This window comes from Phyllobates terribilis, unplaced genomic scaffold (assembly GCF_046119375.1).
Source record: "Phyllobates terribilis strain yellow unplaced genomic scaffold, ASM4611937v1 Scaffold_3__8_contigs__length_932513732, whole genome shotgun sequence".
In the NCBI taxonomy this organism is placed as follows: domain Eukaryota; kingdom Metazoa; phylum Chordata; class Amphibia; order Anura; family Dendrobatidae; genus Phyllobates; species Phyllobates terribilis.
In genome coordinates this window covers 384,814,829-384,840,161 of record NW_027362763.1, presented here as the reverse complement: position 1 = coordinate 384,840,161, position 25,333 = coordinate 384,814,829, and the positions used below count along the sequence as shown (strand labels likewise).

Sequence of the window (25,333 nt, the reverse complement as noted above, 5' to 3'; positions counted from 1 at the left end):
TTAAGAAAAAAAGGGCTTCCCTATATTGTTGTGTCCGGCCAGGTACAAATAGGCAGCTGGTGGTTGGGGGCAGCCCGTTCCTGCCTGCTGTACCTGGCTGGACACAAATATAGTGCGAAGCCCCACGTCAATTTTTTTTAAATTATTTCATGAATTTCCTGAAATAATTTAAAAAAATTGAAGTGGGGCTTCGCACTATATTTGTGTCCAGCCAGGTACAGCAGGCAGGAACGGGCTGCCCCCATCCACCAGCTGCCTATTTGTACCTGGCTGGACACAACAATATAGGGAAGGCCTTTTTTTCTTAATTATTTCAGGAAATTCATGAAATAATTTAAAAAAAATTGACGTGGGGCTTCGCACTATATTTGTGTCCAGCCAGGTACAGCAGGCAGGAACGGGCTGCCCCCAACCACCAGCTGCCTATTTGTACCTGGCCGGACACAACAATATAGGGAAGCCCTTTTTTTCTTAATTATTTCATGAAATAATTTAAAGAAAATTGACGTGGGGCTTCGCCCTGTTTTTGTGTCCAGCAAGGTACAACTAGGCAGCTGGGGGCTGGAATCCACAGCGCAGGGAGGCCCAAGCTTTCTGGGCCACCCCCGCTGCCAATTGCAGTCCGCAGCCACCCCGGAAAATGGCGCGTTCATAGAAGCGCCATCTTCTGGCGCTGTACCCAACTCATCCAGGGCCCTGATGCGGTGGCTCACTGGGTAATAAAGGGGTTAGGGCCAGCTTGGCATTATCAGCTGGCCCTAAGCCCGAAATTCATGGGGTCACGCCAATATTAGACATGACCACCATGAATTTCTAGTAAAGTATTTAAAAAAAACACAACACCCAGAAAAAAGTCCTTTAATTGAAATAAACACACAATTCTTTATTGTTCTAAATTAAACCATACTTACCATCACGCCCATTCCAGCTGAAGCCAACGATCTCCTGAAATAAAAGAAAAATAATAAAGCAACATCATCCTTACCTTTCCATGGTTCCCATGACAGCTTCAGCTCTGCTACATCGAGATGACAGGCTGGACCGCAGCAGAACGCTGCCATCCAGCCTGTCATCCCGCAGACACTGAGAAGCGCAGGCTTGCTTGCGCTCCACAGTGTCTCTCTGTGAGGGCATCCAGATGAGCCGAGTTAATGTCCAATGAACTCGGCTCACCTCATGCACGTCACTGACAGCGTGGGAAAATTCTCCTGCACTCAGCGCTTCAGCGTGGGAGAATTCTCACGCTGAAGCGCTGAGTGCAGGAGAATTCTCCCACGCTGTCAGTGACGTGCAGGAGGTGAGCTGAGTTCATTGGACATGAGCTCACCTTATGCACGTCACTGACAGCGTGGGAGAATTCTCCTGCACTCACCGCTTCAGCGTGAGAATTTTCCCACGCTGTCAGTGACGTGCATGAGGTGAGCCGAGTTCATTGGACATGAACTCGGCTCATCTGGATGTCGTCACAGAGAGACGCTGAGCAGCGCAAGCAAGCCTGCGCTTCTCAGTGTCTGCGGGATGACAGGCTGGATGGCAGCGTTCTGCTGCGGTCCAGCCTGTCATCTCGATGTAGCAGAGCTGAAGCTGTCGTGGGAACCATGGAAAGGTAAGGATGAGGTTGCTTTATTATTTTTCTTTTATTGCAGGAGATCGTTGGCTTCAGCTGGAATGGGCGTGACGGTAAGTATGGTTTAATTTAGAACAATAAAGGATTGTGTCTTTATTTCAATTAAAGGACTTTATTCTGGGTGTTTGTGTTTTTTTTAACTTTGACTATGGGGTTAGTAATGGGGGTGTCTTATAGACGCCTCTCCATTACTAACCTGGGCTTGATGTGAGCTGGCATTATAAGCTGACATCAACCCCAACCCTATTACCCCCTGCCACCGCACCAGGGCAGCGTGGAAGAGCGAGGCTAAGTGCCAGAATTGGCGCATCCTATGAATGCGCCATTTCTGGGGCGGCTGACGGCTGGTGTTTCTAGCCTGGGAGGGGGCCAATATTCATGGCTCCCTTCCTGGGCCATTAATATCAGCCCCCAGCTGTCTGCCTAGCCTTTGCTAGCTATTAAATTAAGGGGGACCCCACGTCATTTTTTTTGGGGGGTCCCCATTTTAATAGCTAGTAAAGGCTATGTATTCAGCTGGGGGCTGATATTAGTAGCCTGGGAAGCTCCGTGGGTATTACCCCCTTCCCAGGCTTCAAACATCTGCCCCAGCCGTCTGCTTAACCTCCGCTAGAGCCTAAAATTAAGGGGAACCCCACGCCAATTTTTTTAATAATAAATCCTTTATTTTAATACTAAATGACAAGTACAGTAACCAACACTATCACTGTACTTCATATATATGTGACTGACATGTTTCTATCTATCTAATCTATGTGTGAAGCTCTATTCTGTCTGTTATAAATTGTCGGGTACCGCTGCTGAATTGCCGGCCGGCTTTTTTAAAGAGACGGTGCATGAAAACACTATTATTTTTTTTGATAAATCCTTTACGCTAAATGACAAGTACAGTAAGCAGCACTGTCACTGTACTTCATATATATGTGACTGACATGTTTCTATCTATCTAATCTATGTGTGATTCTCTATTCTTTCTATTCTAAATTGTCGGGTACCGCTGCTGAATTGCCGGCCGGCTTTTTTAAAGAGACGGTGCATGAAAACACTATTATTTTTTTTGATAAATCCTTTACGCTAAATGACAAGTACAGTAAGCAGCACTTTCACTGTACTTCGTATATATGTGGCTGACATGTTTATATCTATCTAATCTATGTGTGAAGCTCTATTCTTTCGGTTCTAAATTGTCGGGTACAGGTGTATGCCGCTGCTGAATTGCCGGCTTTTCATGTTTCACTGTTGGCACTGTTCCCATCGATTTGGGCAATCACTGTAATGCCACAACCACCATGGCTGTGGCATTACAGTGAGTGGCAGACAATCCCTGCATGATTGGTGCTCTAAATAGCGCCAGACATGCAGGACACGCTTTTGGTGCACGAACAGTTATCGAACATAACCTCGAACAGTCGAATTTTTTGCAAATCGTTCGGGTTCGTCGAACAACTCGAACACCGCCCAAAACAGCTCGAATTTGAGATTGGCGAACAGTTCTAGTCGAACACCGCTCATCTCTACCCCAAACACACCTCCAGGCTGTGTAAGGGCTATTTGACCAAGAAGGAGAGTGATGGGGTGCTACGCCAGATGACCTGGCCTCCACAGTCACCAGAGCTGAACCCAATCGAGATGGTTTGGGGTGAGCTGGACCACAGAGTGAAGGCAAAAGGGCCAACAAGTGCTAAGCATCTCTGGGAACTCCTTCAAGATTGTTGGAAGACCATTTCCGGTGACTACCTCTTGAAGCTCATCAAGAGAATGCCAAGAGTGTGCAAAGCAGTCATCAAAGCAAAAGGTGGCTACTCTGAAGAACCTAGAACATAAGACATATTTTCAGTTGTTTCACACTTTTTTGTTAAGTATATAATTCCACATGTGTTAATTCATAGTTTTGATGCCTTCAGTGTGAATGTACAATTTTCATAGTCATGAAAATACAGAAAAATCTTTAAATGAGAAGGTGTGTCCAAACTTTTGGTCTGTACTGTATAAGGCCTCAGGAGTGGACATGGATGTCAGACATCTGTACAATCCTCCAAAACTTTGAGAACTCCACCAAGATGGTGAGCGGCGAAGATGTCATAATTAGCGTCACCATCCCACTTCTCTGTCTTCTCAAAGGCTCTCTGATCACAATGAAAGAGGATGAATTGCAGATGGAGCACGATTAGATGGAGCAAGGAAACATACAGGGTGATTCCACACAGCTCAGCCTCATCTCATCCCCTCGTGGATTGGGTGACAATGAGGAAGAGGAGGAGGAAGAACAGGAGCTCGTTTCCTGCGCTATAGACCGTACTACCTGCACAACTGTCATACCATCTGTTCAGCGTAGATGGGCTGAGGACAGGGAGGAGGAGGAGAGCATGGTCAGTCGTCCTCTTGGTGAGGACATGGAAGTCTTGCCTGTTAGCAGTCTGGCACACATGGCTGAGTTTATGTTACGCTGCCTTTCCCGTGACCCTCGCGTTATCCAAATTTTGGGTGACAGTCATTACTGGTTGATGACACTTCTAGACCCATGCTACAAGGAGAACTTTCTGTCTCTTATTCCGACGCAGGACAGGCCTAATAAAATTGGGCAGTACGAGAAGGCCCTTGTTGCGGAATTATTTAAAAAATTCCCACCTGAAAAAGGGGGCGGCAGAGGTCACAGTTCGTTGGACAACCAAGGAGTACAGGCGAGAGAGACACAAATGCAATCCAGCAGAGGCAGGGGAACACTGTCAAAGTTCTGGAACAGTTTTCTCAGACCCTCCCATCACACAGGCTCTGAGGTGCGGGGTACTCTCACAAGGAGGGAAAAGTTTCGGAAGATGGTGAGGGAGTACCTTGCCGACTGTAGCATACCTGACGGCTTTCTTGCATAGGGCACCATCTCCCACTATGCAAGATCGCAAACTTGTTCATCAGTCCAGTCTGCTAGCCTGGCTTCTTTCCATGCTGTCTGTTTGTCTCTGTTTTGACTGCTTACGGCGGTGGCCCGGTCACTTCCTGTTTCTTGTAGCTGCTGTGGGAACACCCCTAATTCGTCCTCAGCCTATTGCTGTCAGTCACTGGATATTTAAACCAGCTTCACCTGGTAGCTGATGCCTGAGCAATGCTATCATTCAGTGTGCTGCCTTACTCTGAATGTGCCAGGTCCTGTTCTGTTCTTGTCTGTTTCCACCACTCTGGGGACTGTATTTCCAGACTGACTCCTGTATCTCTTTCAGTAGCAGTTCCTGTCTAAACTGTATCCTAGCCTGTTCGTCTCGCCTTCTAGGGGCTGCATACCTAAACCTATTGTCTGTGTTTTCTTGCCTGTCTGTCCGCCTTCCTGGAGGCTGTATTTCCAGGCCAGTCTGAACACGCTCCTAGCCTGTTCGTTCTGCCTTTTCTAGGGGCCTCATACCCAGACTCGCTCCTGTATCTCGCTGCAGTGTCAGTTTCTGTCTGAACACTCAGTTCCTGTCTGAACACTCTCCTAGCCTGTTTCCTGTTTTTCTCTATGTCCGTACCTTCCCATTTTCTGCAGAGTCTGAACCTGCACCTAACTCCTACTCGTTGTCGCTGTACTTCTGTTTGTGAGTTTAGAGTCCACTCGCTAATTCATTGCAAGTATCTTGTGTGTTTCTGGTTCTGCCTTTCCCTTCCAGTCTGTTCCGTGTGAACAGAGCCCTGTCCCCTCTGCTCTGCCTTGCTCACCGCTCTGGCGGTTCTTGCCTGCTCTGCCTTGCTCACCGCTCCGGCGGTTCTTGCCTGCTCTGCCTTGCTCACCGCTCCGGCGGTTCTTGCCTGCTCTGCCTTGCTCACCGCTCCAGGCGGTCTCGCTATTCTCTGCCTTTGCTCACCGCTCCAGGCGGTCTCGCTCTGCTCTGCCTTTGCTCACCGCTCCAAGCGGTCTCGCTCTGCTCTGCCTTTGCTCACCGCTCCAGGCGGTCTCGCTCTGCTCTGCCTTTGCTCACCGCTCCAGGCGGTCTCGCTCTGCTCTGCCTTTGCTCACCGCTCCAGGCGGTCTCGCTCTGCTCTGCCTTTGCTTACCGCTCCAGGCGGTCTTGCTCTGCTCTGCCTTTGGTCACCGCTCCAGGCGGTCTTGCTCTGCTCTGCCTTTGCTCATCGCTCCAGGCGGTCTCGATCTGCTCTGCCTTTGCTCACCACTCCAGGCGGTCTCACTCTGCTCTGCCTTTGCTCACCGCTCCAGGCGGTCTCGCTCTGCTCTGCCTTTGCTCACCGCTCCAAGCGGTCTTGCTCTGCCCTGCCTTTGCTCACTGCTCCAGGCGGTCTCACTCTGCCCTGCCTTTGCTCACCGCCCCAGGCGGTCTCGCTCTGCTCGGCCTTTGCTCACCGCTCCAGGCAGTCTCGCTCTGCTCTGCCTTTGCTCACCGCTCCATGCGGTCTTGCTCTGCTCTTGTTCACCGCTCCGGCGGTCTCGCTCTGCTCTGCTTCTCTACCGCATCTGTGATTCTGTTCCTGAGTCCCATTCTATACTGGGCCTTATCCAGCCTGTGCTCCAACCTGATAGTGTCTCCCTGTCGGCACCCCAGCCGTGCATGCCAGTACTCACTGCCTGCATTCCTGTCGTGCTTACTAGTGCCCGCCGGTCTGCATATCTTCCGTGCCTGCCTATACCCACCAGTCAGTGTGCTAGCCTAACCTGCCTGTTCCAGTATTCTCCGATGTGGGTCAACAGCCGTGTCCGGGGTCTGACCTGGAGTAGCACCTGGTCCCTCTTCTCGGTTCCTCCCTGGTGCACTGGCGTCGTTAGCCGTCGTGCGACCTTGGTCGGATCGGGTAGATACTTAGTTACGCCCCTCCAGGCACTCTCCGGTTCATGGTCCAGTGGGATCACTAAACACGCACACGCCTGTCAGTCCGGGCGTGTGCATAACACCGACCATACCAACATCCTCCGTGATTCTTCTGTGCCTTATAATTATTGGGTATCCAAGCTGGACACATGGCATGAACTGGCTCTCTACGCCTTAGAGGTCCTGGCCTGCCCTGCCGCTAGCATTTTGTCAGAGCGGGATTTTAGTGCCGCTGGTGGAATTATAACCAGTAGACAAATCCGCCTGTCAACTGAAAATGCTGACAGGCTGACTCTTATAAAAATGAACAAGGGATGGATTGGGCCAGACATCTCAACACCACCAAATGATAGCAGCTTAACATAAACTCAAATACAGTGTCTTTTTTGGGAGGTCTAACTCTATTCCCATGCACCTTTATCTTCACACCCAGACATGGGTATACGCTTCCTGATTTTGTCTATTTGCTCTTGTCCTCCTCCTTCTCCTCATCCTCATCCTCATCCTCCACCACCATATCACCACCATATCTACCATATTACCATATCTATGTCTCTTGCAAAGGACATTGGAGTTCCTCCAAATTTTTGGCAGCCGTAGCATTCAGTGCATAGGTAAACAGTATGGGAGACCCACTTCCTAATAATGGGAGCATTGTTTTCAGGAGGCCTTCTGACCTATACATCTCTTGCAAGGGATATTGGAGTGCCTCAAAATTTTTGGCAGTCGTTGGACTCACTGCATACCCTATAACTGTATAGCAGACCCTCTGCTTTCTAATAGGAATACGTCATTTCTGTGGCCCAGCTCTATATGTCTTTAAATTGTTATTGAGGTTTTTCCCACATTTTCACAGCCCTTGCAGTCACTGGGCATTACCACAATAGGAGACCCACTCCTTTTTAATAGGAACATTTTTTTTTACTGAGACCCTCCTCTATGTCTCTTCAAAGGGGTATTGACGTGCGTCCAAACTTTTGGCAGCCTTTGCAGTCACTGCATATGCAATAACAGTTTAGGAGACCCACTCTTTAATAATGGGAACAACAAAGCATAGCTGACTGCTGGCCCTTTAAGAATAGTAAGGGCCGCCTGATGGCCCTATAAAAATAGGCTTTGTGACTTTCAGAGTCCTTTTTTTATAAATGAAACAGAATGTGTTTGGTGATGTCTCACACCACATGGCCAGATAAGGTAGTAAAATGTTAAAATGACATTTCCCGGTGAATGCATTTTTCACCGTTAAAAGCAATCCAAAAGTGCAAAAACGCATCAAAAAACACAGCCCAAGGTGTTGAGGAGCATTTTTGTTTTTGTATATTTATTTTGCCTTATATACAAGTCATTACCCTGGAAAGGATGTTCCTTAACATTTTTCCCAGGAAAATCCATTTTGGTTTAGTTTTTGTATGTTTCATTGTGGGTCGGTAAAAGTGGCGCAATACCTCTGACAACATTGTTGATAGCAGTGACCTGGGAGTCAGAGATGCTTCCAGGGGTCTTCCCATGCTGTTCACATGTCATTTGAGCACTGTTCCCATCGATTTGGGCAATTTTTAGGCCCTCTGCAGATCGCCGAGGGGGGGGGGGGAGTGCCGGAAAAATGCTTGAGTTTCCCATAGACCTACATTGGGCTCGTTGCTCGGACCAACCACTCGAGCTTTTTAATTTGCTCGACCCGAGCAACGAGTACCTGAGCATTTTAGTGCTCGGTCATCACTATTAGGGATGAGGAGGGACGGGATTGGGTCAAGTTTGCAGATGGTGAGGTGTGATTTGGAGAGTAAAGAGGAAACTTGTTCGTCCATAATGGTGGAGAAGCTGGTTTTGGAGAAGGAAGATTCAGTAGATATGAGGAGGAGCTGTGGGGACTTTAGGCAAAAGCTTTGTCAGATGGTGTCAATCTTCTGCTTGAAGAATGAGGCAAAGTCTTCGGCTGAGATGAGAAGAGAAGGAGGAGGCGCTGGGGGACAGAGGAGAGAATTGAAAGTGTTGAATAGCTGTTTAGGGTTGTGAGACAGGGAGGATATGAGAGATGAGAAGTAGGTTTGTTTGACCTAGTTGAGAGCTGCAGCTGTTGTGGTGTTATATATAGCGGCAGCAGCATCTGCATCGTGTAATGTACTAATGTCTGTAAGATGGAGAAGGGATTCAGAGAGTGAGTGTAGGCCAAGGTGTTTGAGATTTCTGCAAGGGTGTGCAAGTTTGTGAAGTGGGGATTGTGGACCTGGAGAGGAGAAGGAAGAGAATGTAAGTAGGTTGTGGTCAGAAAGAGGGAGAGGCGAGTTAGAGAGGTTAGATAGGGAACAAAGGTGGGTGAAGATGAGGTCCAGTGTGTGGCCATTTTTGTGAGTTGGGTTGGAAGACCATTGAGTGATGCTGAAGGAGGAAGTGAGAAATAGAAGCTTAGAGGCAGCTGAGAGGGAAGTGTCAATGGGGATGTTGAAGTCACCCATGATGATAGTGGGGATGTCAGCGGAAAGGAAGTGAAGTAGCCAGGTGGTGTAGTGGACAAAGAACGTGGTGACTGGTCCTGGGGGGTGGTAAATGACAGCCAGTTTGAGGTTGGAGGGGGAGTAGATGCGCACACAGTACACCTCAAAAGAGGGGAGTGTAACGGAGGGCAGCAGTGGGATTTGGGTGAATGAACAGTTATCTGACAGGAGAAAACCTACTCCTCCACCATGTTTGCTGAGGGGAGCAGGGTGTGTGGGAAAGGTTAAATCCACTGTATGAAAGTGCAGCTGGAGACGCTGTGTCAGAGGGGATGATGCCGAGGAAGGAAAATTTGTTTGTAATGAAAAGGTCATGGATGTAGGAAAGTTTGTTGCAGACGGAGCGAGCGTTCCATAGAGCTCCTGTTAGTAGGACTAGGGAAGCGGGGACTGGGCAGATGGATATAAGGTTTGAAAGGTTGCAAGAATTTGTGACAGATTGTGGATGGGAGGCGGAAGTGACTGTGGGGATGTGCTGAGGAAGACCAGGATTTGGAGAGATATCGCCTGCTGTCAGAAGGAGCAGAGAAAGTGTTAGTAGGTGGGAGCAGGAGAGGGCATGAGGTGGCTCTCTGTGTTTGGAGAGGAGACACAGGATTGAATGTTGAGGAATAGTTCTGAGGAGGAGGTGAGATGAATGGGGGGGATTGAGGGAGAGATGAAGAGTTCATTGCTAGGTGTAGGGATTAGAGGGGTTAGTAGAAAGTGGAGGACTATAGAGGAAAAAGTGAAAACAAACAGAAACATTGTTTACTTTTCCTGGGTATCCAGTTTTCTTCAGTTCCCTTCAGGTTCAATTCAGGTCTAATTCAATGTCACACTTGTATGATCCACACTTGGTGATACACACTAGCAGACTATGTCATCAGACTTATTCTTCGCAATATATATGCTAGCAAATGAATTCAGGTGTTAAGGAGAGGGGAGAGGCCTCTGACCCATTTTATCAGATAATTACAAATTGGGCCAGATGCAAGATATAACACAAGCAAAGTAAAACAGGCTGGTCTTAAAGAAAAGTGTTGATCAGGGGTTGTGCAGTGGTCAGCTTACAAACATACCGGGTTGTTAGTGAGAGCTGGAGAAGCAAGGTATATCACACACATGGAAAGTTGGGTGCCGTACCGGGTTATTAGTGAGAGCTGGAGAAGCAAGGTATATCGCACACATGGAAAGTTGGTTGCCGCACCGGGTTGTTAGTGAGAGCAGGAGAAGCAAGGTATATCACACATACTGTTATGTGACTGTCTCTCCCTATGTACTGTATCCCCAACAAATTGTACACTGCCTAACAGCGGATGTTGGTACCCTTCTGATGAACGCAATTGGCGCCCCCTGCTCCACGGTGGCTGACCCTGCCTTTTGATCCCTTATCTAATGCGATAACACATACAATCAAAACTGGACCAATCCAAAATTTGTCCTTACAATGCCAGAGTCAACAAAGCAAATAAATCATATAGGAATAAACAAAAAGAGGCACATAAAGATGCAGTCCTCCCCTCAAGCGGTTGGATAAGTGTTGCGTGGCTGCCTCTCCCTGCTAATCCCTTCCAAGCTGAACGCTACCTGACAGCGGAGGTTGGCACCCTACAGATGAACACAACTGGCGCCCCTACTCCTCGGCGGCTAGCCCTATCTGGACTTGTTAATCCTTAGTTCAGTGTGATAATCCAAACACAATCCACAGTCTAAACCAATCCAAGTCTGGGTCTTTCAGTTGTCAGAGGCAACAGGGTCATTCAATAAAGGGAAGAAAATGTACATAAGGTGTGTATGTCTATTTTGGACTAGCAATACTGCTTTACCAATCACCCACTGTTAGTAATACAAAGGGCAAGAAACAAACCTAATCATAGATGAATGTGCACATATTGTACCCAAGATACATTGCTATACCAAATGGTTGGTAAGTACAACAGGTAAATAACTCGCTTCTACTCGATAAAGGCTCAAAAAGAGGAAAAATGGGAGAACAATAAAAATGAATTCCACAATCTCTTCCCTAGTGAAGATGTCACCAATTTTCTAAGTAAATATATTTCTAAAGGTGCTATTGACATGCAATTCTCACCAGATGCCAGTAACAATCCACCCAATTCACACAGGCAAAGAAATCAAACCATATATGTCTATAATTTATGCTGTGAGCAATAATGAGAAATGGCACAGGGAAAAAGTATTAAACACGCTTACTGAAATTTAATTAATACTTTGTTGGTGAAGACAGCGTTAATACACCTGCTGTATAAAAAAAAAACTAGTTGCATGCATTGCTCAGGTGTGATTTTGGCCCATTCTTCACACACAAACACACTTCAAATCCTAAAGGTTCTGTGGGCTCCTTCTATGAATTCTGAGCTTTAGTTCCTTCCATAAATTTTCTGTTGAACTTTTGTCAGATGATTGGCTGGGCCATTCTAGCAGCTTTATTTTCTTTCTCTGAAACTAATTGAGAGTTTCCTTGGCTGTGTGTTTGGGAATCCCAGTGACGCTGGCACTGGTGTCAAGGCGTAATCTTTCATTGCACGCACCTCAGCATTCAGTAGTGAACACTGCGTGCATGTGCTCACAGAGCAAGAAGAAATTAATGGGATGGCGGCCGTCAAAATACAGCTGCCGGCCAATGCACTGTAGTCCCCGGGAATCTGCCTGGGGGCCAGATAAAAGGTCATCAAGGGCCGTAAATGGCCCCCTTGTCTAAGGTTCCCCATTCCTGGCGTAATAGCTCTGTGTGCTATTAGGTTGATTCCCAAGCAAAAGGTCACAAGTTCAAATCGAGGAGCAGCCATAAAGAATATTTCCCAAGAAAAGAGAAACAGCATCATCGATAGCGGTCTCTCAGCCAAGAAAATTGCCAAACTGCTGGATAGTTGCAAGTCAAATTTATGAATGAGATAGCCAAGATGATTATCTATAAAATGATGGTAGTCTCATGTTCTAAGCTGTAGTGGATGGTGAGATATGGAGCCTGAAAGTCAAAAGTTCAAAACATTGTTACTCTTTTGCTCATCATTGTATAAGAGGTAAGCCATCAGTATCAGGGGTCTTACTTGTAGGGGAATTCTTAACCGCCACCTTAAGCTTCGACTCAGATATTGGACACTCCAGGGAAGTGATATCCTCACTCTTCAGTAATGGGAGACCCGAGTTCTTAATATATTATTGAACACTGTTTCAGAAGTCAGTATGAGCAGAATGAGGGTTTGTATTATCAATAGAATACAGAGAGGAATAATATTCCTTAAAGGTGGAGGCTATGTTTCTGGGTACGTCTACCTCCAGTAGAGGCGCAGATCGATAATATGAAACCTGTGGACCTTTGAATTGTCAGTGCTCTTGCCAAGGTTCTGCTACTTTTATTTATAAATTTATAAAAATATATTCTGCATTTGGTCAGGGAACCCTTAGCTTTATGAGATAGAAGGGCTTTCAACTCATCTCTTTTCTGGATGAGAGATATTTTAGTGTTGTAGTCAGGAAGGCCCTTATGACGAGTTTCAAGCAGCCGAATATCAGCCAACAAATCATTAATAACTTAAGCCCGTTCTTGATTTATGCGATATCCATGTTTAAAATGAACTTTAAGGTCCCCGACTACATATTTGTTAGCCTTCTAGATTATATTGGGGGAGATGCCCACTGTGGAGTTAGTGGTGAAATGCTCTGATAAGGTGTTTTGGATCTCTTGGACTACAATCAGATCATTTAGTAGGGACGTGTTTAGTGTCCATTGCCATTGTTTGGGAATGAGGTTGGAGAGAGATAGGGATAAAATCACCAAAGCATGGTCTGAAAAAGAGATATTGTCAGTGGAGACATCTAGAAGTGAGTGTAGGGGTCCCTGTGCCTAATGAAAAAATAGTCTAAGTGGGAATAAGTATCATAGAACAGGGAATAGTATGTATAATCTCTATATTGAGGAATGCAAAAGTCGCAAAATATATATTAATTGCTGCTTATACAGTCCCTGTCTAATGCTCTGTAAGACCACCTGGGACATACATGAGGCCCCCTTAGACATATCAATGGTAAGATCCAGTGACACATTAGTCACAGCTACCACCAGCGTGCCTTCATAAAAATCTTCCAATAACTCAAGGTATCACAGGAAAATGGACCATTTACCAGAGTTAGGCAGATAAAGAGATGCAAATGTGTAAATTTGAGAGGCAAATCGACCCTTAAGTAACAGAACCTGCCCTCTTCATCGGTACGAGACTCCCAGGATTAGTGAACATGGCGCTGATTGGGCGCAGGGCTCAAATGACATAACAACTGCATGAGAGCACCAGTAATGCAAGTGCCGACACCACTGGAACAGTGCCGGCACGGGAGGTGAGCATAAGTGTTTTTATTTTAATTGGGCCAAACATATCGAATGAGAAGGGAATGTCTAAGTAGTGGACAACCCCGTTAAGTTTCTAATGCAGTTTAGAAATTGATAAAAAATATATATTTGTTTGCTTTGTGTAAATGCCTTACTTTTACTCTTATCTTTTACTTTTTTTTGCTGTTGTGAAAGAGGACCTTTCACCAAATTTTACATATCGAGCTGGATACATGATCTAATAGTGTCAGCAGAGTGGAATAAAATCCTTTTTTTTTTTTCAATTTCGCCTCTTGCAATCAAAGTATTGGCACCTAATGAGTTAACTTTTGTTAAGTCGAAGTGAGTGGTATCAGATTGCAAGTCACACAGGGAGAAGTTTTTACTTTTTACTATCAAATAGCACCCACTTGGAGTGACTAAAGTTAACTCATTAGGTTTCTAATACTTTGATTGTAAATATCTCCGTAGCAGAGAGGTAAAATGAAAAAAATAAATAAATAAAACAAAACTGTTATGTAGCTTCTATTACATTTTGCGGCCAATTCAACTTGAAATTTGGAAATTTGGTGAAAGGTCCTCTTTAAATTTGGAAGATAGAGGAAGATGAACAATCCTGATAACAACTTTTTTGCACTTTGGGAACCCAACATTGACTTGAATTACTGTGTTTATGATTCTCTTGCTTAGTGTAGATATGTTAAGAAAGTTTTTTGTGTCATCTTATTGTCAAGGAACCTATGGATATTTGGGGTTTATCTTTGCATCTTAACATTAATTTTTGGTCCAAATTCATCACAGGTCTGGGTTATTGTTTTTTCAGTGCATCAGATATGATATTTGAAGGGCAACAGGGGAGTTTGCAAGCAAATTGTGATGATCGCTGGACATCCGGAAAGATAAACTAAAGGGCTATTTCAGCTCCCCTCACTTCTGCATCTGGAGTTGAGTAGGATCAGTGACATCATGTCTACTGATAGCTGCCGGGATGCATGCATGATCTGCAGTTATCATGCACCTGTGTTATCCTAAAGAATAGGAAAGGTGCTCGATAATTGTTAAAGAGCTTGTCCAGAACTTTTATATGGATGGCTTATCCTTACAATAGATCATCGATATCTGATCAGTGTGGGTGCGACACTCGGCACCCCTACTGTTCAGCTGTTCCTGGTTCCAGCAGAAGTACTCAGTCAGCTCCGTCAACTATATAGTGTCCTCGGCCAGGTGCTACACCTCCACCTTCTACTCAAATCAATAGGGGTTGGATGTGAAGTAATTGGCTGCAACCCAGGGGTGGACATACCATTGGTGCAACCTGTGCAGCATCACAAAGCCACAAGAAGTAAGGGGGCCCATTTACACCTCCGAAACAGGAAGAATTGTGCATTATGATGAGCTTTTGGAATGCAAAGTGCCCATATACTGCTCTGGGGTAGGGCCCCTTTTTTGCCTGTGTCCGCCAGTGCCACGGTCACTATACAGTTGCTGGAGCTGTGCTGTGTAGCTCCGCGACTGAGCACTTGCACCTGCCGATGCAGGAACAGCAGGTTGGCAGGGGTTCCAGGTTTTGCACCTCCATTGACCAGTCATTGATGACCTATCCTAAGGATACGCCATCAATGAAGAAGTCCCAGGCAGCCCCTCTAATTAAAGATATCAGCATAAATACCTTTCTTATTGGGTAGTTGGGGAAGAAAAAAAACCAGAAATATTCAGGAAAGTAAAATTTTGATCTATGAAGTGGGAATAATATTTCTAAGCAGTTGATGGCCATTTTTTTAACTAAAGGCTAGAGCAACAATGCGTTTATTGGTTGCCCATGAGTCTCAGTAAAATCGGGAACTTCAATGTGAGACACAGTAGCAAGCAACCCTCAGATCATCATTAAAAAATAAAATGGACCTGAATACATTCTATGGATTTCCCAATTTTATTTCAACTGTTCTAGCGGAAAATTAAAGTGCAAAGTGTACTTCTAATGTAAACAGGTTCAGAATTATATAGATTATCACTATTTATCCACATTACATCCATGTATTTAGAACCACATTTCAGGTATTGTATGTTGTATTTGGATACTTCTGTTTGCATGCAATTTGCAATCTAAATGAAGAGAAAAAGAAAATTATTTTACCTGTTCCATGATTTTGCGTGCAAACATGACAGGATTCGCAATATTTTTGATGCAAGAGACTGCACCTACAGCAAGATTTTTGCCATCCATAATAATTGCATCAAGTTCCACATCACCATTCGCATTCAACACAGCCCCATGACCTGTAGAATGCAATTCAGTTTCAAACACAGAAAACATTATTGCCCTAAAGCTTTGGAAAAATATTAGAAAAACCATTTCAGAGCTATTTACTACAACTATCCTGGCAGCTATTAGACTTGATTACAGTGAAAAATATTTGCTTTTATTGTCACAAGCTTTTAAGTAAATACTGTGCTGTTGGCAATTTAATAATATCATTGCACTGTTTTAGTCATAAAAATTTCTGTCTTGCTTTTTTTTTAATCATAAAGTCTGCAGGGCACTGGTGTCATTCATTTTGCAGATAAATACTTTGGGTAGTTGGTGCTTTTCTCACCAGATGAGATCACACATAATATTAAAACAGCAGATACATAAAAGCAGGATAGAAAGAGTTTCTAAACATAACACATAATTTAGGACGGACAATAAATATAACTTGTTTTCTTGTACTTAGCAAAATTCATCATTTTTAATTGTTATTATTACCGCATATATTGGAAATTACAGTAAGTTAATCATTTGGGTAACATTTGCTTGGGTTCCTTCACCAGCACCTACACTAGGTCATAACATTACAACAACTGACAGATGAACCAATAACACTGACTATGTCATCACAATGGTATCTTTCAAGGTTGGGGTGTATCAGGTAGTAAGTGAACATTCAGTTCATAAAAATTAATGTTTTTTAAATGGAACTTGTCACCATAAATAATGCTATTAACCTGGAGATATGCAGTTGATCTACAGGTTTACAGTGTTACTGTGCTGCCCGGCGTCTGCATGCAGCCGAACGCAACAGGGAGAAAATAAACATTTTTCTTCCCGGCAGATTCGGTTTCATTTAGGGGGTGCGGGGCAAGCGTGGGTTCTGTCAGCGCTCTAAGAATACAGAGCGGCGGTTGTAACCGCACCCGGGCCCTGACTGGCCGCCAGCCCTAATGAAGAGCTAGTATCAGTCAGGGCTGTGGGGGGCGGTTACAGTGGCTGCTCTGTATACTCAGAATGTTGACTGAACCAGCGCCGGCCCCACCCCCATGACTGAAACAGAATGCTGCTGAGGAGAATAAAGTTAATTTTCTCTGCGCTGTATTCGACTATGTGCAGGCGCCGGGCAGCATAATAACGCTGTGAGCCTGCAGATTAACTGCACATCTGCAAGTTAATTGCATTATTTCTGGTGACAGGATCCCTTTAAGCAGAAAAAATGGGGCAGATTTTTATGGCTAGACACTTGAGGCAGAACATCTCTAAAACAGCAGATCTTTTGGAGTATTCCTGATATGCAGTGGTTAGTACTTAGCCAAATTGGTCCAAGGCAGGGCAACCTTTGAGATCATTAACAAGGAAAGGAAGTCAGCTCACCTGGGGAAAGGGGTCCACATTGCATGGAGACTTATTAGCATATCTAGTCCAGTAATGCAAAAGGAATGTAAAATCCGGCAAAATGGATTCTTATAAAATACAGATTTTTCATGAAAAGCCATAAAAATCCAATCCAACACCATGTAAAACCACAGATGTGTTTCAGATGCAGTCTGAAACATGTCTGCTGTTTTACATGGAGTTAGTTTGAATTTTTAAGGTTTTTCAATAAAATCTCTAGTTTTTATGGATCCATTTTGCTAGCTTTTACAATCCTTTTGAACCTTTATGCTAGTTACAAAGTCATGGATGCCCAAGTTTCAATGATGACCACTCAAAGTGCTACTGTAGAACAAATTGCTGAAAATGCGTATGGGCTGTGAAGTTGCCGACCAATGTTTGTACTGATGATGCCCACTGCCACAATAGTGAATATTAGAACTTGACCATTGAGCAATGGAAGAATGTAGCCAGCTCTGAAAAACTAAGTTTTGTTTTACATCATGTGGATGGCCAGGTGCAGGTATATGTTGCTTACCTGGAAAAGACATGGTACAAGATTGCACTACAGGAAAAAAGGCAAGCAATAAGAGGCAGTGAAGTATGCCTGTCAACCTTCTGCTGGCAAACAATGGCTCCAACAAGATGTGACTGTGACTTCAGTCAACTACCAAAACATTGTTGCCGACCAATAATACCCTTTCCTAACAACATTATTTCTCAATGGCAGTAACCTCTTTCAGCAAGATAATGTGCAGTGCCGCAAAAATAGTTCAGGAATGGTTTGTGAAGCATGAAAAAGAATAAAAGGTGTTGACTTGTCTTCCAAATTCCCCAGATTTGAAAATCTATTGGACATTTGGGATATTCTGGAAGAACAAGTCCAAATCCATGGAAGTTTAACATCGCACCATAGAGGACTTAGAGAAAAATTTGTTGTCATGAGCTCATTGTAATCTGAAGAACTGGTGTATTCAGTTTCATAACATGAAAGAGGCTCACACAAAGTTTACAAAAGATGAATCTATACTTTCAATTAGGACTGCACTATTTTTGTTATTTTTCACTGTTATTTTAAGAGAAATAGTACAAAGGTATGAAATAATTTTCATTGGAAGTATTGATGTCAATGTAAGCAACACAAATAGAATTTAATTCTTAATAAAAAAATTAAATACATAAATAAAACAAATATACATCATAATAATACCTGCATCGAATGCTTTATCATCTTCTAGGCTCTTCACAGCAGCCTCTACAGCTTCCAAAGAACTTCCACCTTTAGCAAGTATGGAAAACCCACAAGTTGCTGCATTTTTAACACCAATTTTGCTGCACTCCGCAAGCTCATCTGGTATTGCCCACGCACCTCCATGGACTACAATTACTGGCTTCATATCCATTTTTTTTCTGTTGGAAAACATAGGGAGTTATAAGCAAGCTTCAGGAACAATTCTCAATGCAGTGTAATACATTATGCAGGTTGTATAGGATTAGTAAAAACACTTGTCCATAGACTGACTCTGTCCTAAATCAAAGCCCCTTTCTTCTGCATGGGCCAGATCCAGCACAATGACAAGACTGGAGCTGGACAGGCTGTAAAATATCACTGTGTATTACAATCTTGCAAATCAATTCTATCAGGCCCTGGCATATAGTCCACAGAACAGTATTCAGGTTTTTTTTTCTTTTTTTCTACATGGGAAAACTAAATTATTTTTCAAATTTTTTTTTACCAACCTGTATTATGAACCAACAAATCTCCCAAGATAAAAAAAACATTAAGGATGTAATTTCAGAGTGTAGACTCATTGCTTTTTTCTGCAGTGAAATTGGTAGAAATGCAATGTTTTTGCCCCAAATTTTGAAAATCCTGTTTAAAGGGTAGTAGAAGATGCTATGTTGGAAGCATACTAGCAGAGCAAATACTAACATAATTGTGCAATAGCATATATGACAAAATTTATCAAAGTGCCATTGTTGCAACCAATCCATTACATATTTAATTTTTCCAGGGCAATTTACAAAATTAATTTCAAAGGATTATTACTATCTGTACCATTCCTACTTTTGTTTTGATCCTCTTATTTAGATTTGGGCAGTTTTACTCCAGTTGAATTGAATTCTACTCAAATTTTACAAAAATCAATATTCCATAGAATGATGATTTTTTTTTTTGTAACTCGCTCCATGCAAATTCAGCAAGAGGAAAACCGTCTGGACGCCATTTCACTTAACCATAGTGGGCCAACAAAAGTTTAAATAAAAAATTCTAATACTCACCTCACCGCTCAACTCCTAGCCACCTCCACTACACACATTCCCGAACGGTCCTTACTGCCTTTTTTTACTGTCACCTCATGCTGAAACTCTGGGTCTCTTCATGCTAAGCTTGGATTTGCACCGCAACTTTACAATACGTACTCTAGACCAGAACTTCCGGCCACGACTATATTCTGTAAATGCATGTCATAAGGTCACAGTGACGTTGTAATGTCAGGATCTGCACCGCAACTTTATGATGCTCACTCAAGGTTGGGAAATCCTGGGCTTTGCTGCAGCTGGAAGTCCTGACCTGGCATGAGTATGCCTGGAGTTTTAGCTTGCAGTGGCGATAAGAAGTAGCACCGAGGACTGAATAAGGGACAGTGAGGTGAGCGGTGAGTATTGGCTTTTTTTTTTCTACATCTTACGTTTATTATGCTCTGAGGTTTCAGTAAACTCAAGAGCATAATAAAGGCCATTCAATTTGTGCAGAATAATTTCTCACTGAATAAACTATCCTGGTAAAATCCAACATATTTAGCGTATTCGATTATCGCTAGATCCATTCATGTTTAGTTGTAATGGAAAACTCCTACAGTACTTGTCTGCTCTAGTTTACATACATCAGTGTTTCCCAAACTCCAGTCCTCACGGCCCCCAACACGTCATGGTGTCAGGATTGCCTTAGTATTACACAGGTGACAGAATTATTATTAAGGCATCAGAAACTGCCACAGATTCTCTCACCTGTGCAATACTAAGGAGATCCTGAAAACATGATGTGTTGGGGGACCGTGAGGACGGGGTTTGGGAAACACTGACATACATGATGCTCATTCCTCATAAAAATTTCATTTGCAATAATAGAAACAAATTACAGGAATTTACTATGCACTTACTGTATTTCATCCATGATATGCCATAAAAAGTAGCAATTTCTATGATTAATTGTATCACTAATATCCTGGATATGGGTTATCATTTAAATGCAAATCTCCATTAGTTTATCAATCATATGCAGCTTTCATGCTTTATCGATTAGTCCCTACAAAGTCTGCTAATTCCTATAAATTCTGACATTTATTGAAGAAATTTGGTTTTAGAGTTCTCAAATTTCTAAGACTAACTCAGTTGTCCGACCATTATATCTTATATGCAAAATGTAAAAGGTGATTTTTTTTTAGTCTTTATTTCTACATTTATCCAAATTACTTGAATGCCCAATGAATGTACAATCTATGACCATATCACATGCATCTGACTAACCTTTTCTTTAAGTAAAAAATTGAGTTATACTTTCTCTGCAATAACTAAATTTACAGAACAGGAAAGGATGTGTTTCAATGGTAATTAAAATAGAGTTATAATTTTGGCATCAGTGCTGCATACCGTAAACCAGCTCAGTCTATCATTATATTAAAGGTGTGAATGTTATATATAGGCCATCAGGCATAAACTCAGCAGCTGGTGAGAACATTTCCCAAAATACTCTTGTTCCAATGAAAGATAGGATGCACAAAAACCACTTGTCTGTTTTAGGTTATGATGAGAATTTAAAGAGCCTTAATAGCTTGCATTGCCAGCATCAGCACTGATCTATAATATATCTTATGGTTTGAAACAAATATTTAAGTTACTGTGTCAGCTGTCTGTTTTTTGCTTTTCCACAATTTTTTATACAGCAACAATCACCTTTTTTAGATCAGGACCTATAAGCTCTTTGCCCATTCATGCGTAGTGTACGGACTAGTTGTTGGCGGGTTTCTCTTTATAGAAAAGATCATTGAATATTACAGTTGAACACAACATGATCGCATACAGTGACTCTTTCTTTTTGTACCTGGGTTCTCTATCAATCCCATACAGGATTGGGTTGCACTCAGGCCACTTTACAGGCCAGTCTACAATGATGCAATCATCTATGGACCACTTACACCCATTTAGATGTAAAGGGCTCACTTGCGTCACACAGGCCTTCTTATAGCTCACAACAAGTTTGAAAGTCTCACATAGTGTCTCACCAACTCAGTTCCTCCCAAGAATGAAGGTATGCAGTCTCCTCTCAGGGCTGGTCTTTAATGAGACTAAAGGCTTCACACCACCCGGCAGTAAACAGGTATTACAAAGACAGGTACCCAGATTTGTAAGTATCTTAAGTCAGCCTCATGCTCCTCCTTCACCTACAATGACACCTCCTCCTGCATGCTTGTAGAAAGGGAAACTACCATCCCTGCTGGCCACGTCCTCTTTTGGGGAATGGTGAAACCACTGCATATTGTAGTCCTGCCCATTACGACTTGCCACACCAGGTACTTAAACAGAGCAGAGGCAAATCATAAAAAAACTTGCATACAACATACACAGCATATGCACAAGATAGCAACATCACAACAAAAACAAACATGTTCCCAAAGTGAGACACAGGCAGCCCTCTCTACTTCATCTAATCAAGACCATACGTCTGTCTCTGAATTTTCAGTATCCTGTCCTTAACATTGTTTCCTGCCACACTATAATTCCCATTCTTCTACCTTTATTTTTCTGTCTTCAGGGGACCTCTCCCTCCATGGTGGCATCAGTCAGCCTCACACTAACTCATTTCCTAGCAGCTTTTTACTATAACCTCTTCTATAACCTTTTCTATAACCTCACCTTCGTGTGGTTACAGTTAATATTTTAGCATAAACGCCATGCAAAGGATTTCATATATATATATATATATATATATATACGTATATATATATATATATATATATATATATATATATATATATATACAGTACAGACCAAATGTTTGGACACACCTTCTCATTTAAAGATGTTTCTGTATTATCATGACTATGAAAATTGTACATTCACACTGAAGGCATCAAAACTATGAATTAACACATGTGGAATTATATACTTAACAAAAAAGTGTGAAACAACTGAAAATATGTCTTATATTCTAGGTTCTTCAAAGTAGCCACCTTTTGCTTTGATGACTGCTTTGCACACTCTTGGCATTCTCTTGATGAGCTTCAAGAGGTAGTCACCGGAAATGGTTTTAACTTCACAGGTGTGCCCTGTCAGGTTTAATAAGTGGGATTTCTTGCCTTATAAATGGGGTTGGGACCATCAGTTGTGTTGTGCAGAAGTCAGGTGGATACACAGCTGCTAGTCCTACTGAATAGACTGTTAGAATTTGTATTATGGCAAGTAAAAAGCTGCTAAGTAAAGAAAAACGAGTGGCCATCATTACTTTAAGAAATGAAGGTCAGTCAGTCCGAAAAACTGGGCAAACTTTGAAAGTGTCCCCAAGTGCAGTTGCAAAAACCATCAAGTGCTACAAAGAAACTGGTTCACACGAGGACCGCCCCAGGAAAGGAAGACCAAGAGTCACCTCTGCTTCTGAGGATAAGTTTATCCGAGTCACCAGCCTCAGAAATCGCAGGTTAACAGCAGCTCAGATTAGAGACCAGGTCAATGTCATACAGAGTTCTAGCAGCAGACACATATCTACAACAACTGTTAAGAGGAGACTTTGTGCAGCAGGCCTTCATGGTAAAATAGCTGCTAGGAAACCACTGCTAAGGACAGGCAACAAGCAGAAGAGACTTGTTTGGGCTAAAGAACTCAAGGAATGGACATTAGACCAGTGGAAATCTGTGCTTTGGTCTGATGAGTCCAAATTTGAAATCTTTAGCTCCAACCATTGTGTCTTTGTGCGACGCAGAAAAGGTGAACGGATGGACTCTACATGCCTGGTTCCCACCGTGAAGTATGGACGAGGAGGTGTGATGGTGTGGGGATGCTTTTCTGGTGACACTGTTGGGGTTTTATTCAAAATTGAAGGCATACTGAACCAGCATGGCTACCACAGCATCTTACAGCGGCATGCTATTCCATCCGGTTTGCGTTTAGTTGGACCATCATTTATTTTTCAACAGGACAATGACCTCCAGGCTGTGTAAGGGCTATTTGACCAAGGAGGAGAGTGATGGGGTGCTACACCAGATGACCTGGCCTCCACAGTCACCAGACCTCAACCCAATCGAGATGGTTTGGGGTGAGCTGGACCACAGAGTGAAGGGAAAAGGGCCAACAAGTGCTAAGCATCTCTGGGAACTCCTTCAAGATTGTTTGAAGACCATTTCCGGTGACTACCTCTTGAAGCTCATCAAGAGAATGCCAAGAGTGTGCAAAGCAGTCATCAAAGCAAAAGGTTGCTACTTTGAAGAACCTAGAATATAAGACATATTTTCAGTTGTTTCACACTTTTTTGTTAAGCATATAATTCCACATGTGTTAATTCATAGTTTTGATGCCTTCAGTGTGAATGTACAATTTTCATGAAAATACAGAAAAATCTTTAAATGAGGTGTGTCCAAACTTTTGGTCTGTACTGTATATTTATTATTTTTTTTCAGTATAGCACAGGACAGTGCAATAAAGTATATACATGACAATAACAGAGGAACACCATCTTCTAAAAGTGATCTAATTGTGGTAATGTACAAGGATTACCCCTAACAAATGCAAGTACTGTAAGGATGCCAGAAATCTTGAGATAAAGATATACATTCACAAGTAAGACAAATCCTATTGTAACAAGTGACATTAGTTGGTGCCACCTCTTATAGTATTAACATTTTTCACACTTAGGGAATTATGGTTACAGGCATTTTATTTAAAGTGGTTGTCCAGGACTTATACATTGATGACCTACCCCCTTCACACAGACCAATCAGCTGTTTGGCGCTCCTGCTGCAGCTGGATTTACACAGTTTACAAAGCCAGAAGAGCACAAATCCGCAGTGGTAGTGGCTATTCTCGGATACTAAGGCTCAACTCCAATTAACTTCAATATGAGCTGAGCTGCAGCACCCATGAACGGCCAAATGATGATGTCTTCTAAGGATAGGTCATCCACATAGAAGTTATGGACAACTTCTTTCAAGATCAGTTGCAAACACTCTAATAAAAGAGGTCCATGTTTCTCAATATGCGCTTTGTCATTGCCAGGATTGTATAACTTTCTGAAATACATAAAAATATAATAATCGCTTGAGGATTTTTCATTCTGTTTGTTTTTCCCTGTGGCAGGGAGTGTCATCTGGTTTCTTTGTCTGTTTCTAACCCATACAAGCTGAAATAGAATCATCAACAACACTTCTTCACTCAAACCCTACCATTGTCCCCTCTCGTTGATACAGTTTTAGAAGTCAGAAATGTATTCTCTATATTTTGGGTGAATAAAGCCCTACCTAGGCAAAACATAACATGGGACCTTTTTATCTTATCCTTGCTTCGCATCAGGAAAAACTGTGTATATGAGAAAGAAGGATTAAAAACGTTCTGCACAGTGCATACAAATGAGGAGCACAACCAAGTATGCATTTAAAGAAAATGGTGTTTCAAAATAGTTATATTTAAGAGCAAATGTATGATTCATGATGTCTAAATTTAATTGCAATATTTTTTTTTACGTGATAAGGAAGAATAAGTCAAATTCTAAAAACTGCTATACATATACAGTCACATCAATGAAAGCTATTCGCAAGGTAGAACAGTGAACTTACTATAATAAATACCTAAAGGATCAGATATTACCTTATGAAATCTAACCTTTGAACTGCTATGCTTTTTATATATGTTCTTAGAAGTCAGTTTGAATAAAGTTGAACCATTTTATTTTACTTTTTGTAAAAAAAAAAAGTGTAGCATAATAACAAAAAAAATTTTCAGCTACATTATAGCACTTTAGACTAAAGTTACAGTTCATGTTTTACAATGAAATCAGTCCATGTATTCCTCCTTTACTACACAATACAGACTGTTGAGTTTTATCACTTGACTAATACGAAGTTACTTACCCAATGTGCACCTTCTCTTCTTTATTTAAAGTGATTAAGAAAACAAATTGTGCAAGCAAAGCAAGCTCTGACACTGTGTGGGCAGCTGACACTTGTACATTGGAGATAGAACAAAATATATCTAAAGCATTGAAATCTGTTAATTATTGACAAAAGGTTCTATATTAATCTGCCACTCTTAAACTGGCTTACTCATTTAGAGGAGAATGAAAAAATAAAAATGCAAGAAAAAATTAAGAAGAAAAATTAACAAATCCAATATTCTAATGGGGTACCAGTGAGTTTCTCTCCTATTAATAAAACAAAGTAAATGGTTGCATACATTTCAAGTAAATGCCATTTATGT

At 42.5% G+C, this 25,333-nt stretch overlaps 1 protein-coding gene across 5 annotated transcripts in view; it reads right to left on the bottom strand.

The window, feature by feature from the left end:
• LOC141259460 (isoaspartyl peptidase/L-asparaginase-like) overlaps positions 1–25,112 on the bottom strand; it is an 83,102-nt gene extending 57,990 nt beyond the window's left edge. For 2 of the 5 annotated variants that reach the window (XM_073675485.1, XM_073675484.1), the window contains exons 1-3: positions 21,154–21,304; positions 18,078–18,277; positions 15,377–15,519 (exon numbers count right to left, since the gene is read on the bottom strand). In XM_073675485.1, coding sequence (XP_073531586.1) covers positions 15,377–15,519; positions 18,078–18,270 — 336 coding nt within the window. In that variant the 5' untranslated portion in view covers positions 18,271–18,277; positions 21,154–21,304. Of the gene's footprint in view, positions 1–15,376; positions 15,520–18,077; positions 18,278–21,141; positions 21,305–23,840; positions 24,151–24,987 lie in introns of those variants that run through there. The other 3 variants (XM_073675489.1, XM_073675488.1, XM_073675487.1) reach the window with 3 other exon arrangements.
• Between the last annotated feature and the right edge of the window lie 221 nt (positions 25,113–25,333).